Source organism: Thamnophis elegans, chromosome 7 (genome assembly GCF_009769535.1).
Source record: "Thamnophis elegans isolate rThaEle1 chromosome 7, rThaEle1.pri, whole genome shotgun sequence".
Classification (NCBI taxonomy): Eukaryota; Metazoa; Chordata; class Lepidosauria; order Squamata; family Colubridae; genus Thamnophis; species Thamnophis elegans.
The window spans coordinates 14,528,444-14,546,699 of record NC_045547.1 but is presented as its reverse complement, the minus strand read 5'-3'; the positions used below and the strand labels follow the sequence as shown (position 1 = coordinate 14,546,699).

The 18,256-nt window shown below is 41.4% G+C and overlaps 1 protein-coding gene across 5 annotated transcripts in view; it reads right to left on the bottom strand.

The window, feature by feature from the left end:
• Positions 1 to 18,256, bottom strand: part of MICAL3 (microtubule associated monooxygenase, calponin and LIM domain containing 3) — a 218,929-nt gene that overhangs the window by 46,891 nt on the left and 153,782 nt on the right. For 4 of the 5 annotated variants that reach the window (XM_032220796.1, XM_032220795.1, XM_032220797.1 and 1 more), the window contains 3 exons: positions 14,059 to 14,254; positions 10,708 to 10,985; positions 2,185 to 2,247 (listed from right to left, as the gene is read on the bottom strand). In XM_032220796.1, the coding sequence (XP_032076687.1) occupies positions 2,185 to 2,247; positions 10,708 to 10,985; positions 14,059 to 14,254 (537 nt within the window). The remainder of the gene's footprint in view (positions 1 to 2,184; positions 2,248 to 10,707; positions 10,986 to 14,058; positions 14,255 to 18,256) is intronic. The other variant, XM_032220798.1, reaches the window with a different exon arrangement.

The following is an 18,256-nucleotide window of genomic DNA, read 5'->3' as shown; positions in this document are numbered from 1 at the left end:
TAAACATAAATGGAAATATATTTTAGCTATAGCTATTCTAAGCAACCATCCAAACTAAGAGTACAGTGATATCTTAGTATTCATCATTCCAACGTTCCAGGAGCACCAAAATTGATGAGCTTCAAACAAATTTTTCCCATAAGGAATAATGTAGCGTGTCACAAGGTAGCTGACAACACAAGTTCTAGCTTGTGTATTGAGTACCAAACAAACACTGGGATAAACGTTTTTGTGGCTTTGGGTACCAAATTCAATGAATTTCAAAGTAGCTGAGTACCAAGGTACCACTGTATGTGGAGGTCAAATACATCATTTTAAAATCAAGCATAACTGGTGCTACACATTTAATTGATATAATATTTTGGAACATCCTTCAATATAGAAGAGACTAGTCTCTCCTAAGCATCATGCAATATTCCCATGAATCCAAATCAAATTTCAGTGATATGTTAATGGAGGCACAAATTAGCATATATTGGTGCACATCTATTCTTGGGAAAATGTGTTCTATTCATAGTTATTTTGCTAATACATCTTTAAACATATTAAGCAGTTAAACGTAAAGTGCAAGGGGTGGGGGGAAGCTCTCGCATAGAAACTTAAAAGCGATGCACTACTATATCCCAAACTACTGGAAGCAATGTTTTGCCCAGATTGGTCAGCAGTCAAAACTGGCTAAGAATAAGGCAATATGCAAACTTTGCTGACAGAAGCAAAAAAAAAAAAAAAAAAAAAAAAAGTTTTAGAAACGCACTAGCTCCATCCATGCAAAATCTAAATTGCCAAGTCTCAAGCAATCTGTGTTCTGCTATCTAAAATTATAACCAATTCTTTTAGGAGGACTCAGCTGTAAGAATAAGACCAAAGGAAAAGGCTCTTTAGAAGCAACCTGTATAATTTAGCTATTTTATATGGAGTAGCAAAGACACTTTACAAAGAATCTGATCTATTAAGGTTTCTATCTAGATGATGGAATTCCAGTCACACAAACGTATCTCAATTCTGACTTTAATACACTTCAAATTGACTTCAACAATGAGTTCTCATTAAAGTTTTTGTCAACTTAAGGTCTATCTAGACCAGAGGTCAGCAACCTGCAACTTTGGAGCTGCATGTGTGGCTCTTTCCTCCCTCTGCTGTGGGTCCCTGTCACCAATCAGCTCCACAATTGATAGGGCTTTCAGTTAGGATAGATAGAAGAAAAAGGATGCCAAGGTAGGAGGAGATTCTATGGTGGGGGAACCAGACTTCTGGTTGGCTTCAGAATTGAAGGGAGGGGGCCCTTCCGGTTAGGACCTTTGTGGCTCTTTTGGGTGTTTAAGGTTGCCGATCCCTCATCTGGACTAGCATTCTTCCAGCTCAGTGATCCTCGATGACTTCTTCGAACTACACCTCTTTTCAGAACAGTAGACATATTTTGTCTACCATTTCTAAGTTTCGAAACTGGAAGATAATGGCTACGGAAAAAAGCGAGAAGATTTTTTTCCCCCACATTAGGAAGATGTTCTATAGAAAATGTAATATTACAATAAGATTATGTGAGGTGGGACAGATCACACATCTTCCCATTATGAATTTTAAAGATGGAACCACTTCAGATCGCCTAAAACAGCATTTAACTTAAATGTAATTTTAGAAAACTATGGCCACCAAGGGTCTTGCATAAAATCAAGACTATGAGAGTTGAGTAAAGGAAATAATTTATCTTGGGGAGCAATCTTCTACTGGCCCCAATGGAAATCTTGTGTGTGTGGTTTTTTTTTAGCAAACTGTAAGATGGGTGTTTAGTCGTCAAGAGCACTCAGAGAAATACCTGTGGCTTGTTTTCACCTTTCAGTTAAGTGTTAGATTTAAATAGGTCCTACTGGTCTATGGCATATCTAGAAAATCTATTTCTCTTCTCAAACTGCATCTGAATTTCCATATTCTCTGCAAGAAGTGAAGCTGAAGGAATTAAGATGGTGGTTTAATTCATGCAAGAATGGCTCATCTCTTTGAGACATGCAACCCCCTTTTCCCTGCCTCCCCAACTCTGCCATGCAGTAGCAATAAAGACATTGATAGTTCCTGGGTTAAAAAAAAAAGGCCAGCAAATGCGGCACTGGAAACATGGAGAAGTGGCATTGCCAGCGGTGGCGGGCAGGGTTACTTGTGAGGCTATAAACAGAACATCACCAAAACTACCTCCTGGGGCTGCATCCAGCCATGCCTGTACTGCCTCGTGGCGGATGGAGGGAAGGTCAGATGCTGAATTAAAATAAAATAAAATTATAATAAATTCCACAGCACACTCAACATGTATTTTGAAAGAAAAAAAAGTCAGGAAGCAGGAAAAACAAAACAAAAACACACCATGGGAAAGCAAAATCAAACGGATTCTAAGTTGGATTGTAAGAAGGGGAAGATTGAAACATAAATTCCTTGATCCTGGTATCTGCTGCCATGGCTTCCACCATGGCTACCTGAGGCAACTCTGTTGAAAAATTATTACAAGCTGAGATTAACATTTGCTTGAGCTCTGACCTTTCTCGTAGAAATCAAAGAACCTCTGGTAAAATAAAAAATACTTAAAAACAGAAATGCTCTGATCAATGGACTCCCTCAATCCCTATTATACTCACGTCAGGGGTGAAATGCTCTGAAGTCTGCTACTGGTTTACTTCGTGCGCGCATGCATGCCATTCGCCTGAACCGGTACTTAGAAAATGCTACCGGTTCGAGCAAACCAGTAATTCCAACGATCAGCTGCGTGACAATCAGCTGTGATGCATGATTAATCATGCAGCACAGCTGACTGTCACACAGCTGATCGTCAGAACTACCAATTTGCCCAAACTGGTAGCGTTTTTTTTACTACCGGTTTGGACGAACAGGTAGCATTTTTTTATTACCGGTTCGGGCAAATCGGTCCAAATCGGTAGCATTTCACCCGATTCTCTCCCTTCCTTTTAAGTGGATGAATTTTTCTTCTGATGATTATTCTGCCATAGAGAACCCAACTCTTAGAAGTCCTCAAACTATCATCTCCCATGTTCTCCTGCCAAATATATCCAGCTTTCTTAAAGATTGTTCTATCTACTACAACATACAACGTAAATAGGGTTATTTAGAGCCCATTGCTTAATATGAGTTACAAAACTGCATGTTTCGCCTTCTCTTGTACAGTATATCTCTTAGTTGTGAGACAAGATCAAGCTCTTTTATACTACTTCACCTGGGACCTTTAAAAGGTTGAGTCAAAGTTCTCCTCCTGGCTGCCCTGGTTGAGAATTCAAAAGAGTTCATCCCAACACAAAGAAAAAGGACCATACCAGGATATAGCGAGCTAGGAAATTCAAGGAAAGGAATCAAGGGAAGTTTCCATGAAGCCAAATAAACGGTGAAACCCCAAACCGTACACCAGGTCATCAGAGAAAATCCAAGGAAATAAGGCAATTATGAAATATCCATAGAATCTAACATAAGGGAAGTATAATGAACATATTCATCTTTTCAAACTGCAAGGATTACTGAACCCCCAGATATGCCTTCTTCTTCTCTTTTTTTTTTCTCAGAGAAAGTATAAGATCAAAATATTAGATCTCTTGTGCTTGGGCTGTTTGTTTTCAAATTAGGCTTTCAGAGGCTTGTCAAATTTTAAAACTGCTTATATTTTAAGAAGTACAGATAGTTGTTTCCTTGAGCTCAAAGGTGATTGAGTTACTGTTAGGAAAAAAAAGTGTTTGAGGTTTCCACTAATAGAACACCAGAGGTATTAATTGTATATGTTTGGATGAAAATAGGCTGAGAGACAGTATAGGCTTTGGTGAAAGACTTAACTATTTGAATGATCCTTTCAAATAACATACAGATCCTGACCTGGAATAATTATGTAATCAGAACTTGGGAACACCATTTACATTTCTCAAAAGAAAGGTTACCTTTTCACCCAAATCATTTACCTTTAAAATGGGAAGTTTCTCTTACATTGAGTGAAAAGGATAGTAAAGGGTAGGTGATCATTTCTTTCTTTCTAATTTTCCTTATTTGGAAGGACTGCTTTAAACTGATTTTTAAATTCATTTTAATAGGTTGCAGTGTAGGTATTTTGAGTAACATTACATGAGTAACATTACAGTTCAAGTACATTACAGTTCAAGTACAGAACTCCCAAGACTAAACAAACAAGCAATCTTTCTCTTGTAAAGTTCATAATATCTCCTCTGCTAATAAATATTCTTATTCCGTTTCCCTTTCATTTCAAGAAAGTATAAGAAAGGAAACTTTCTAAAGGGTTTGGAAAAAGTTAGTCAGTGTGTAATTGGACTACATGAGTTGTAATTTCTTTGGGAGGGAGAGAGCTTCTCCTTGCAAAGTATTAATATTTCAAAACTAGGAATTCAAGAGGTCATAAGAAGTACTTTGTTAGTCTTTGTTTAAGAAAAGTAACAAACTGCAGATTTAATGTAAAACACAAAACTAAGATTACGTATCCAACAAAAGCTCTAGAGCAGGGCTGTCAAACTCCCAGCCCATGGGCCGCATGCATCACGCACTGGCCACACCCACGCCTGGTTTAATGAAGGGGGGGGGAGTCCCGCTACGTCACATCCACCAGGCTGAGGGAGGCTATTCTCCATTAAACCAGCCTAAAGAACTGTATACACTCGATTTCTCTCTTGCATTAGGCTAGACCAGGAGTGTCAAACTTGATTTCATTGAGGGCTGCATCAGGGCTGCATTTGACGTCGGAGAGCCGGGTTAGGTGTAGCTAGGGTGGGCATGGCAAGCTTGACGTCACTTGTGTCAGGGGCGCCCCTGGCGGCCCAATTGCTCTGCCAGTGAAAATGGACTCCCAAGCTCAGTTTTCGACTGTAACGGCCTCCTGCATCCCTCTGCCAGAGAAAATGGAGCTCTGTAGCCACGCGCGGGCCTCCCGAGTTCCATTTTCATTGGCAGAGGTACAGCAGGCCAGTCCTTCACTGTTTCTAGGGCAGTCCCGCAGGCCAGATCTAAGCACTCCGGGGTCGGCCCACGGGCCTTGAGTTTGACACCCCTAGGCTAGACTAATTCTGCCTGTCTTAGGAAGTCATGGGTACTTAAAGCTTAAAAGAGATACCTCAAACTATAGCCTTCATAGTACATACCAGCAGATCCCTCTTCCATTACAAATGAGTGTTCATACCACAGACACAAGACATGTTTCATTCTATTACAAACAATGACAAACATGAAAGCTCTAGAAGCAACATGACAATGGTCTCAGAATTGGTCTTTCTGCATTTAATGGGAATCAAATGCCCTTATGATGTAGTGGGGGGTCAATGCAGTGGACATGGTTACCTCTTGAGGTGGAGGACTTAGAAGTGGGACCCACTTTTTCCTCCTCCTCCTTCTGATGGATGTGTGTCCAATGCACATCAGCCAAGATTTCCAGGGGATCAATTGGATTTACTATCTGCTGCAGCCTCAGGTTTCCAGCTAGCAGAGAAAAGGCCAATGGCGGATCACGCAGAAGGCAAAGGAAAAGTAAAACAGGGAGGAAAAGGAGTACAGGAAAGACAGAGAAAGAAAAAAAAAGTTATTTGAAGTAGATTGAAAGAGAAAATAGATATTGAAAGAGAAAAAAAGATAAAGATCAGCGCTGGTCATGCAGGTGCTTCCTCCCATATTACAGTTTATATTTTCAATTCACTGCAAAATACAATAATCCTTCAGTGATGCATATGATACTTGAAGATTGACCATGGTTAAGTCTATTAGAAATGCATCTAAATTCCAACTTATATTTTATCATTCTTCTTTAATTACCAATAAAGCTACAGTGTTCACCAGTATGGTTTAGAACAGGCTGTTTTCCTTTTCTCTTTTACTGAGCAGCATTTCAAACAATAACTGCCCAATATCATAGAATAGCCAAAAAGAAACTAAGAATACAGGCAGAATGTTAAATACATTTTGTTCTTTTTCTTTAATTCACACCCAATCCTACTTTGCTTCCAAGAAGAATGAAGTAACTTTAAAACCACCCAGTGGAATTTTGAAAAACATCATGCACTCAAGTTCTCTTGTTGAATTATGGCAACTCATGCTGCCAACTGTCCTTTTCCATCACAAATCCTTGGGTAAGTATTGTTAGTGTTAGAACACACTGCTGGGGAGTTAACAAGATGAGTTTAGTTTGCGAGATTTAAAAAATGTCTGGGAATTCATATGTAGAACCTTAGCAAGGCTTTCAAAGAGCAGGCCTCATCAACCATCAGAAATTAAAGCTTGTTATTCTGATAGTATCCAATAAAACTCACCATTTCCAATTTTCTTTAAGCCCATAAAGGTTATTTGTTTCCCTGGAAGCTTTTGAGCTAGTGGTAAACTTTAACACAGGGGATTATTAGGTTGAATTTCTGAAAATCTGTAGCTTAGTATAAACAAAAGGGGTTTGCTGATTGACTGCTGGTCGTCCGATCACGGATGAATTCTGATGGTCCAGCTGGCACTTAAAAAAAAATTGTTTTCTCTGAAAAAGGGACCTTGAAAGCAAGAATAAAATGTGGATCTTATTCTATAAAAGATAGGAACCCTTGTTCAGATGCCCTAATAAACAAAATATAGCCTGTGATTTGTTATCCACAATTGATGGCAGGGTTTGTATGTGAGCAAAACGGTCTCCAGAAAGATATAATTCTTCAAATTTTTATTTATTACAATATATAGCCATAGTGACTGCCACTGTATCCTGTTCTCTATTTATATGCAATCATTTTTGCAGCTGAATGTCAGGCACTAGAAGAAAACAGCATTTATCAAATTATCATAATATGTCACAATAGCATATGATATAATATTGAGCCAAAATGGAGGGAACTTCCAACTTTTTAAGCCAAGTCTTCAAAAACTGGAACAAAATACTTTTTTTTCTGGTTAATAAAAAGAGAGGATAGTGTGGATTCTTTTTGAGGAAGTTGTAACAAAAATGTCAAGCTATGACATAAATAAAATAATCTGGCCCAGTGAAAAACACAAGATGACAATGCTGCTTGTCTTTGCATGCTTAGAGTTTGACCCTTTCCCAGATAAGCAGCACAAAAAAGACAGTATATGTGTGTGCAGCAACAGACACATATTTTGGCCATGGAATTTAACGAATTTAATTTAGAAATGCCTGAGCTTTAATCTAACTGTTACTCTATTTACATTATGAAAGAGGCAGGGAAAAAAAGCAAATGTTATATTTGCTCCTAATAATATATTGGTTAAAATGTTCAATAAAAAATAAAGAGAGAGAGTCCTCATTTGATCATGGTAATCAGGGATTGAAGTGAGTAATCTCTATTTCTTATCTCACAGTTATTGTGATGAAAAACGAAGGTAAACTACATGGTAAATTACCATGCTAGTGTCCTAAAGCAGTTTTTCTATCCTTAGTGATTTTAAAATACGGGCACTTCAACTCCCAGAATTCCTAAGCTAGCGTAGGTGCCTGGGGAATTAGCTGGGGAATTCTGGGAGTTGACGTTCACATAACATAAAGTGGCTAAGCTGAGGAACACTGATCTAGAGGAAAAGACAGATATAGGTGTGCTTTTACTTAGAATGTAATTTTGCTGAATACAGCAGCTTCTAAATATGCTGTACCACATGAGACCTGCTCTTTGTAATAAAGGAGCTCCCCCTTTTTCCTCAAGGGATGCAGTGACGGTGCAAGGGTACCTTTAAAAGTACCCATGTCCTCTTCGTTTGATAGACGTTGAAGCCAGAGGCCTTGCTGAAGTTCTCGCTCCCAAGGATAATACTCTCCCTCTACAGCAGGGGGAGGAAGACACCAACAAATAGCATTGTCAGAGTGAAAATAAAGGACAGAGAGGGAGAAGGAAACACTGGGGAAAGCCGAGGAAACCCACAGAGGCCTTAAGTTGCTTCTCCTTTCTAGAAAGTCTTACACATGTTCAATCTCACATAGGAATCTGAACATGCTAAATAGGTATAAATACATGCGTCATGGATACACATCTATCCCACAGCTCACAGAGGCTACAAAATTGGAAAAGGCGTATATATATTCCACAAATTGTGTGTGGATTTACAAGCAATTTTCCTGCACCTATTCAACTAATCCAGTGTTTCTCAACCTTGGCCACTTGAAGATGTCCGGACTTCAACTCCCAGAATTCCCCAGCCAGCATTCGCGGGAATTCTGGGAGTTGAAGTCCGGACATCTTCAAGTGGCCAAGGTTGAGAAACACTGAACTAATCTTACTTTATTCAGGAGAGGGAATCTCTTAACCAAAACTCTTATTGGCTAAAATCCCCTTCTTGTGTTCCATGATTAAAGGAGTTGGTCCATGCAGAACTTGAGAGAGTCATCAAATGCTCTGACAGACTATACTTATTTTAAAATAGGAACCAAATGTTTTTAAAAAAAAGATCAGTCCAAAAGTAACCAAGTTGGTGGTTTTGTCAGTTATGATTATAAAAATCAGAGATGCTGGGCACCTACTCGCCTTCCACCAACCTACATATTCTACATGTTTATGATTTTCTACCGGCTGCCACAGTAAATAGTGACTTGCAGCTTTTTTGACTATAGTTGACTCACAACTTTTTAGACAGTGTTTTTTTTAGACAATTGTGAAATTAGCCTGTTGTGTTCGTTGAATGTATACCAATTGCACGCTTAGGCCCACAATCCCATCCTCATCCCCATTGAATGAGAAATGGCTGCTTGCCATTGTACAGAGTCAGATTCCCCCGTTTAATGTTCCACCTCACTTCTCTGTTAGATATTGTTAACGTTTAGTGTTTTTAAAAAAAAACAAACGGAAAAATTCATGAGGCTGGAGAAAGAATAACATTAGTATCCTTCCTCACAGTCTTTGCTACAAATAGTCCTTGACTGAGGAGCACGATTGGGGGGAGATAATTTCCATTATGAAGCAAGGTTATAAGGAAACGTGCTGTTTCAGTCTAACGGACAATTGGCAAGTCATTGAACCCCATCTTGCAACCCATAGGGAAGGAATTTCTTAACATCAAAATTGGACAGGGCCAGGGGTGGGTTTCAACCGGTTCGCGGCGGTCCCTGCGAACCGGTTGGTCGGCGAACCAGGAAGTAACTTCCGGGAACGGTGAAGGGCCCGCCCGCCTGCGGTGCTTACCCGGTTTTGACGAGTTCTGCGCTTCCACGCATGCACAGGATGCATATAGCGCCTGACCGATCCTCCAGGAGCAGCTGGAGCATCGCGCAGATGCTAGTACGCATGTGTGCACCGTGCGCGTGCACGAGGACGCTGCCGGCCCCGTTCCAACCGAACCGGTTGGAACGGGGCGAGAAACCCACCCCTGGACAGGGCCTAGACTAGGGATCTCCAAACTAGGCAATTTTGGGACTTCAATTCCCAGAATTCCTCTGGCACACAAGACCATGCTGGCTGGGGGATTCTGGGAGTTGAAGTCTACAAGTCTTGGGGTTGCAAAGGTTGGAAACCCCTGGCCTAAACTAACTGAATTAGGGTCTGTTGTTGTTTCTAGTGCCTTCCTACTGTAAAGTCTTTAAGTGTCCAATACATTGAAAATGGATTAAGGCATTATAGTCAATATTTCCTTGCTCTTAAAGAAAAGGATTACGAGCATTATGAGACTCCTGAATGATGAGTTGTGCTTGATTTTACAACCTTCTTTGCCACATTTAAGTGAATCACTGCAATTGTTGTATGAATCACGTGGTCATTAAATAAATCTAATTTCCTCCACTGACTGCTTTTCGGAAGCTGGCTCACAAATGGCGACCGCATGATGCAAACTGTTTACAGCTTGTAGTAGCAGCTTCACAAATTCCAGATAGAGGTTTTTCTCAACCTTCCCCGCAAGTGACAGAAATGGAACACTGAACTTCGTAGATAATGAATAAGCTTTACAACAATGATATAACTGTTTTCTGAAATGTGGGCTTTGGAGGTTGGTTTCCTGGCTCCTAATATTGTGATTCTGTCTTCGTCTTGAGGGCAACATATTCATTCGTAGCTTTTTCTTTTGGTCAACCCTAATAGGACAGCCGAGTTGTGTGTTTATGATATTAAAATTGAATAAAGGTAAAGAAAAATGGATTAGACAAAATACAATGAGAAAAAAATAGCCTCAATTTGGATTCTACTGGTATTACTTCCTCAAAGGATTTCTTTCTAATTTCCCAGAATTTTTTTATATACTGTATCAATCAGATTTATTGCTATGTACTGTATTTTTCGAAGTATAAGACACACCTTTTCCCCCCAAAAAGTGGGTGAAAATCTGAGTGCATCTTATACACTGAATACAGCATGTTTAGCCTCCCAAAACCCTGCCACCTTTGCAAAAATGGCCATGCATGGTCTTTAGGAGGCTTCCGGAATGCTCCTGGAGGAAAAATGAGCAAAAAATGGGCTGTTTTTTTGCTCGTTTTTGCCCCACTAGGCCCTAGGAGCACTCTAAAGGCTCCTAAAAGCTATGCATGCCATTTTTGGACAAAAAATGGGCCATTTTTGGCAAAAAATGGGCCATTTTTGGGAGGTCTGCAGAGTGCAAAAACTTTTTTTTTTAAATTTGCCTCTTCAAAATCTTGGTGCATCTTATACTCCCAAAAACACAGTATTAATATGTAAGTTTTCCAGAGGAAAAAAGGAATACATACACACACATACATTCATCAGCACACAAATGTATACCTACACGAGCAAACAAATGATTACTAACCTTCGCTAGAGACTTCTTCTTCCTCCTCCTCCTCCTCCTCTTCTTCCTCCTCCTCCAGCTCCTCCTCCTCTTCTTCCACCTCCTCCTGGTTTTCATGATCATGGTTTTTCTCAATCTTCAGCTCCTCCTCACTCTTCCCTTTCAACATGGCATGTATTCGCACAGCCTCTTTCCATGGCACGCCACCCAGATCGGAGGTCGGTTGCTTGGGCTGCTCTGCTGCCTCCTCCTCCTCTTCCTCTTCCTCCTCCTCCTCCTCTATCTCAGATTCTGAGCTACTGTTGGGAAAACAGGCAAGAGGCATCTTGAAAGGCTTAATACTTTTCAATAAATATAGCCAAAGGAAATGATCATCTACCAGTTCAGAATACCTAACTAAAACCCTGCCCCCTTTTCAAAAATGGCCACGCGTTGCCTTTAGGAGGCTTCCAGAGTGCTCCTGGGGGCTGGGGAGGACAAAAAGCCGAGGTGGCGCAGTGGTTAAATGCAGCACTGCAGGCTACTTCAGCTTTCTGCAGTTCGGCTGTTCAAATCTCACTGGCTCAGGGTTGACTCAGCCTTCCATCCTTCTGAGGTAGGTAAAATGAGGACCCGGATTGTTGTTGGGGGCAATATGCTGACTCTGTAAACCGCTTAGAGAGAGCTGAAAGCCCTATGAAGCGGTATATAAGTCTAACTGCTATTGCTATTGCTAAAAATGAGCGAAAAATGGCCCATTTTTTGCTTGTTTCCCCCACCCTCAACCCACCAGGAGCACTATGCATGCCCTTTTTTGGACAAAAAATGGGCCTGTTTTCTCGAAAAATGGGCCTTTTTTCCTTGTCTCCCCCCTCAGCCCACAGGAGTACTCTACAAGTCTCCTAAAGGTTATTCATGCCTTTTTGTTTGACAAAAAATGGGGCCTTTTTCACGAAAAACAGGCCATTTTTGGGAGGTCTGCAGAATGCAAAACCTTTATTAAAAAATTTGCCTCTTCAAAATCTTGGTGTGTCTTATACTCCGCTGCGTCTTATACTCCAAAAATATGTATATTCATTCATTTCAACTAAAGATTCCTGGGGTAAAATAGGAGATCACATTCAAACATGCAGTTAGTGCTAAGTGATGGTTTTTCCATAGTTTTGAATTTTCAAAAGGTGAACAGCTATATCCAAGGTAATATATCCCAGCAGTCTATTGAAATTTTCTATTCCAATTCTCCTTCCACCTCCTATTTTAATGGAGTAGCAGACACTGGGAATGAATGAGTTTCTATCTTCATAAACAACCTGAAATTTAAGTTCTTGGGTATCTATGGCATAAAGGAAAAACTGAATATAGAACTTTATTTACAGAAGCTGATATACTAAGAATAACGGTATAACAACCATATGCCTATCTGAGAAGCATGTACTTCAATATCCTTCAACAGCAGCCAGCATGTCCAATGGGAGGAGACAATGAGAGCAATTGTCAAAACATCAGAAGGAATATTACTTATTCCTGACTTTAAGTCCTTCAGATGTCCTTCTATGACAGTTTCATTTGCTACCTTCACAGAAAAAAAGTTGCATCTACCATTATTTTACCTATGGAAATCTTTGTAATCCGTTGTATGAATGGAAAGAGAGCTTGAGAATTACATTTTAAGGTTTTTTTCTCTCCATAGTGAATAGTCTGAGTCACTTAAATGTCTTTATCTCACTTATTCAACCCATGCTTTATTAATACATTTTAAATGATGGCCCCCATTTGGAAAAAGAACAAAACAATCACCAAGCTTAAGAGAATCATTCATCCAATCCTCTATTTCTATCTTCCCCAAATAGTGTGTGTGCAAACAAATTCTTTTTTTTTAAAAAAGGTTGGTAAGTAAAATTATGGGAAAACTTAACAAATGTAAATCATCTGGGAATTTTATCTAGAGTATGAAAGAAATCTGCATTTTTTTTCAACTTCTAAGAATGTATTTTCCTCCCTTCTAACCCCTGCAATGCAAAAATGTTATTTTATTTTAGTATATTATTTTGTCAGATAAGAAACCATCATGAAAGAATGTTAGCTCTATTTGCTTTGCTGTTACTTGAAAATGGAGCATATAGAGTATAGAGCCGTGATGTCGAACCTACGGCATGCAGAGCCATATCTGCCAGCACACGAGCTGTCAGTTCTCGTGCGCAAATGCGCGCCGGCCAGCTGATTTTCAGCCTTCTGGAGGGCCAGGGGAGGCTGTTTTTGCCCCCCCCCAGGCTCCAGGAAACCTCTGGAGCTTGGGGAGGGTGAAAAAAAGGTCCAACAGGCCTACCAGAAGTTCAGGGTTGTGCGCGCATGCACATGTGGGGGCGCACTTTGCATTATGTGTGCCAGCATGCCCGCACGCTCACATTTTTGGCACAACAAAAATGTTAGTCATCACTAGTATAGCGTAAGAACTCTAGCTGGAACCCATGAATTAAATGGAGTTCTTCGATTGTTTCTCTACATTATTAATACTTGCCTCTAGAGGTTTTCATGAAATGATTTGTCCAGGATGAGTATAAGGACTCCTGCCTCAGGCAGGGGCTTGGACTAGAAGATCTCCAAGATTTCTTCCAGCCTTACAAGTCCATGATTTAAGATGGTTGAGTGAATCTCCAAGTGCTAAATAGATTTCTGATGACACCATGTACTAGAAACATGGATGTCCACTGCAACATTTTGTGGTTTTTGTACTTCTTTTAGAGCAGGGGTGTCCAGGGAGCATGGCTGGCTAGGGAATTCTGGAAGTTGAAGTCCATAAGACTTACAGGTGCCAAAGTTGGACATCCCTATTTTAAAGTAAAGTGTTAATATCTGAGGGCATTTTTGTGTTTGCAGAAGAAGGCTTCCAAACCTTCTCTGTAAAAAAAAGTTTGAAAATTGCAAGCTTTTATAATTTGGCTGTTGCCATTTTTAAATTTAGAGGCTGAATCCAAGATGTAGCATTTTGGTTGACCTCTTATTTGGACAGGTTTTTTTTTAATTCACATCCTTCATTTCATTTAAGTTCCCCCAAATCTTAAATCTGAAGAAGCATGCAAATCTTGTTTGGTCTTATTAAGTTTTATAGGAGGAACAGTAACAACAGGAAATGCTATTCAGGGCAAAATGCGTCATATGCTGAAAACGGTTGAGATCACCAACTAGAAGACAAAAATTGTATAAGATTTGTAGAGGAATCAGAATATTATAGTGACCTTATAATGAAACTCCAATCCCATCTTTCGTTTCAGTCTCTGGTGCCACAATATATTAAGAGATTTTTGCTAGTTAATTTGAAGAAGTATATTTTAGCATAGGCTGTAAAAAAATATCTAACTACAGAAGCTGTTAAAGATGCCCAAATCAAATAACCTGCTGGGTAGATCCTCTTCTGTTCCTTTGTCTAGCACGCTACTGAGGTTGTGCTCTGCCAATGTCTCCTCTGGCACTTCTTCCAAGTCTTCTTCCCGTTGTACCGAGAGCCGATAGTTCTCCAACTCAATCCGTTCTGGTGTGCCACGCAGTCTCTTAGCAAGGCTCGGTTCCTCTACGCCATTTATGTTGGGAGCTGGAGAAGAATTAAGAAACAAATAACCAAAAGATATTATGAGCCCTGATCCCAACCATGCAGGCAAATCTGGAACAATTGCCTTTGTAGCAATCCTACCAGGATACTAAACTGTTGACTTCCAACTGGGATCTGACTACAAGAGACTCGTAGTAGTCTTTCAAAGAAAAGTTGCAAGAGGGGAATATGTTTTGGAGAAAATAACAATTTGTTATAATATTTTTTCCTATAATGTAAAAACACACACACACAAAGGTTGTCTTTTTCTTCTCTTGGACCAAATAGCATCCTGTGTTACTCCTTCAATACTGTCTTTTCAACCTGGTGTCCTTCAGTTATCTTACACTCCTCTCATACTAGCTGGGGACTGTAAGAACGAAGTTGAAACACGTCTAGTGTAGTTTAAGTAGAACACTGTGGTCCAGGAATTGCTACATCTGAGGAAATTTTGGTGCTGGGGTGGCACACACTAGCCATTCTGAGGGAGGAACAGCAGCAGCAGTGGCTCAGGATGGCCTCCTGCCAATTACCTCCCATAGACCTATTAGACCCCACAAATTAGGCCTCCTCCGAATCCCATCTGCCGGCCAGTGTCGGCTGGCAACTCCCCGGGGGATGGCCTTCTCTGTGGCTGCTCCGGCCCTCTGGAAAGATCTCCCCGTTGAGATCCGGACCCTCACCACCCTTCCGGCTTTCCGCAAAGCCATTAAGACCTGGCTGTTCCGGCAGGCCTGGGGCTGCTGAATCTCTCAGCCCCACTCGAGGGTATGACTGTTGTTGTTTTTTAAAATGTGTTTGTCTTTTTATCTTTATTTTGTACCCCCTCCCCTCTTCGATTGTTAGCCGCCCTGAGTCTCTCGGGAATAGGGCGGCATACAAACTGAATAAATCCAATCCAATCCAATCTCTTGGGAGTGGAGTAATGCCAAAAGATTGTATCGGTTTTAGTGTTAACAGATCTGGGCTGCAAATATTTAGATGATCATAAGAGAGCAGATCGGAAGTTCCAACCGTTACCGCCCACCTCCACCCCACACAGTCACATGACTGAACTTTGGGAACTCAGCAACTGGGCCACATTTACAGCCATTTGCAGTGTCCCATGGTCATGTGACCTGACTCTCCAGCTGCTCAGCGTCTCCTACAAGAAGCAAACTATCAGACAGAGTAAGGCAGGATGGTTATATGAATAGTCAAGTGACCAAACAAACCATTTCAGGTAAAGGTAAAGGTTCCCCTCGCGCATACGTGCCAGTCATTCCCGACTCTAGGGGACGGTGCTCATCTCTGTTTCAAAGCCGAAGAGCCAGCGCTGTTCAAAGACGTCTCCGTGGTCATGTGGCTGGCATGACTAAACACCAAAGGCACACAGAATGCTGTTACCTTCCCACCAAAGGTGGTCCCTACTTTTTTACTTGCATTTTTACATGCTTTCGAACTGCTACGTTGGCAGAAGCTGGGACAAGTAACAGAAGCTCACTCCATTACGCGGTGGTAGGGTTTCGAACCGCCAACCTTTCTGATTGACAAGCTCAGCGTCAGATAAGCAACTGGAAGAATAGTGAGCTTACTTGAGGACACCAATGAAGGGATTCTAAAAATGAACAAAGGATAGCCCTGTAGAAAAAAGCATCCATTAACCAGTTAATATCAAGTCAATGATGTTTCATAGAAGTGAACGAGGCTTTTCCTGTGGATGAAGCTTCTGAAAATGCAGTTGAATGGGTGAAAAGACCCTGAGCATCCTCTGGAAGAGCTAAACCATTAACGCAAAAAGTGAGCTAGTTCAACTCGACGATCAAGTACGAAAAGTGTCATGCTTAGACAGAGAGGTCATTGCATGGATTAAAATGACAAGGAAGATTTACTCATCGTCTTATTCCTAGCTGAAAATAGCCCCAAAATACAGTATGTCAGACACAAAGATGGGGTGGGGTACCCGGATTATGAAGAAAAACATCAGGCCACTAAAACGTGTGACATTTGAGAAGTAGAGAAAATTTAAAGAAAAGATTATCTTATCACAGACAATAATCTTGTGTTTATCCAAAGTTATGTGGAGCTGACACTGTTTACTTGTAGGGCAGTTTTCATAGTGAAAAGATATAAAGACACAGAAGATCCTTGGCTCAAATGTTTTGGATGATAACTGAGCAAGGACAATGGAAAGACTCCAAGAAGGGGCCCACTTAGTAATAGGAGGAAACAAGCTATGGAAGCTAAATTTAAATTGTTTAACTATGAAGGAACAAAAATTGATGAAACACTAGTAGTGTTTATATAGTAGGATGAAAAACTGAAATTGCTGCAGAAATAAATCCTAAAAGCTTAATAGGTAAAGGTTTCCCTTGCACTTATGTGCTAATAGATCCTGCCTCTAGAGGGTGGTACTCATCTCCGTTTCAAAGCCAAAGTGCCAGTGTTGTCCGAAGACGTCTCCGTGGTCATGTGGCTGGCATGACTAAAAACTGAAGGCGCACAGAATGCATTTCCCTTCCCACCAAAGGTGGTTCCTATTTTTCTACTTGCATTTTTACATGCTTTCGAACTGCTAGTTTGGCAGAAGCTGGGACAAGCAACAGGAGCTCACTTTGTTACCTGGCGCTAGGAATTCGAACCGCCGAACTGCCGACATTTCTGATCGACAAACTCAGCGTCTTAGCCACTGAGCCACCACGTCCCATAAGGCTTAATAGGGACTCCATTTAACACTTAACAGAAAACAAAAAGGCATATCTGCTGTCAAAGAACTATGACTAAACTGTTATATTCTATTTTGCATTACAGTAGCACACAGTAGAATGTTTCCTTCAGCTTTTAAGGATACTTTAAAACAGAGTTCCACAACCTTTCAGCTTTGCAGACTGGTGGGAGGGAGAGGGGATGGTTCTGTGTGAGCAAAGAGCACGCAGGCACAACTCCATTTGTGCGAGCAAATGGTGTGTGTGTGCTTGCCCGTTGCTCATGCAAGTAGCAATGTGCTTGGGCATGCTTGCTCGCCGCTTCCACAGCCAGGACCCGAACGGCTCATGGCTCAGTAGTGGGCCGTGGCCTGGAGGTTGGCGACCCCTGCTTTAAAGAATGCAAGATTTGGAGAACATCCATTAGACAATTAGGCAAGAACTCATGACCTGTAATAGGACTTTAGCATTTTCAATCTTTCTTAAAATCAGCAGCAATTCTGCCTCAGGCTGATATGGAAGGACCTGAAAGAAAAATTAGCTTGGACTTTTTTTTTTTTGACATCCTGTATTTGAAGCTGGTAGGAGAATTAAATTGGCAAGGTCTAGAGCAGGGATGTCAAATTCAGGGCCTGGGGGAGCCGAGATGGCGCAGTGGGTAGAGCGCAGTACTGCAGGCCACTTCAGCTGACTGCTAGTTCAGCAGTTCAGCGGTTCAAATCTCACCGGCTCAGGGTTGACTCAGCCTTCCATCCTTCCGAGGTGGGTGAAATGAGGACCCGGATTGTTGTTGGGGGGCAATATGCTGACTCTGTAAACCGCTTAGAGAGGGCTGAAAGCCCTATGAAGCGGTATATAAGTCTAACTGCTATTGCTATTGCTATCTGGCCTGCGGGTGTTTAGATCTGGCCTGAGGGGTGCTTAGATCTGGCCTGTGGGGACGCCCGGGAAACAGTGAAGGACCAGCCCGCAGTGCCTCTGCCAGAGAAAATGGAGCTCGGGAGGCCTGTGTATGGCCATCCCAAGCTCCATTTTCACTGGCACAGGGTTGCAGAAGGTCGTCGCAGCAGAAAATGGAGCTCGGGAGCCCGTTATAGCTGGCAGAGCGCTCAGGCCATCACAGGCGCCCTCAACACAAGTGACATTGAACTAGCCATGCCCAGCCCAGCCCTCTGAGGTCAAACACAACCTTGATGCGGCCCTTAATGAAATCGAGTTTGATACCTCTTAGCTACCCACCAAAAGTAGACAGTATTCTTAGGGGCCTGCTCCCAAAAGGAGGTACGGAAAGGAAAGGGCCCCTTGCCTGAATGCCTGTGGT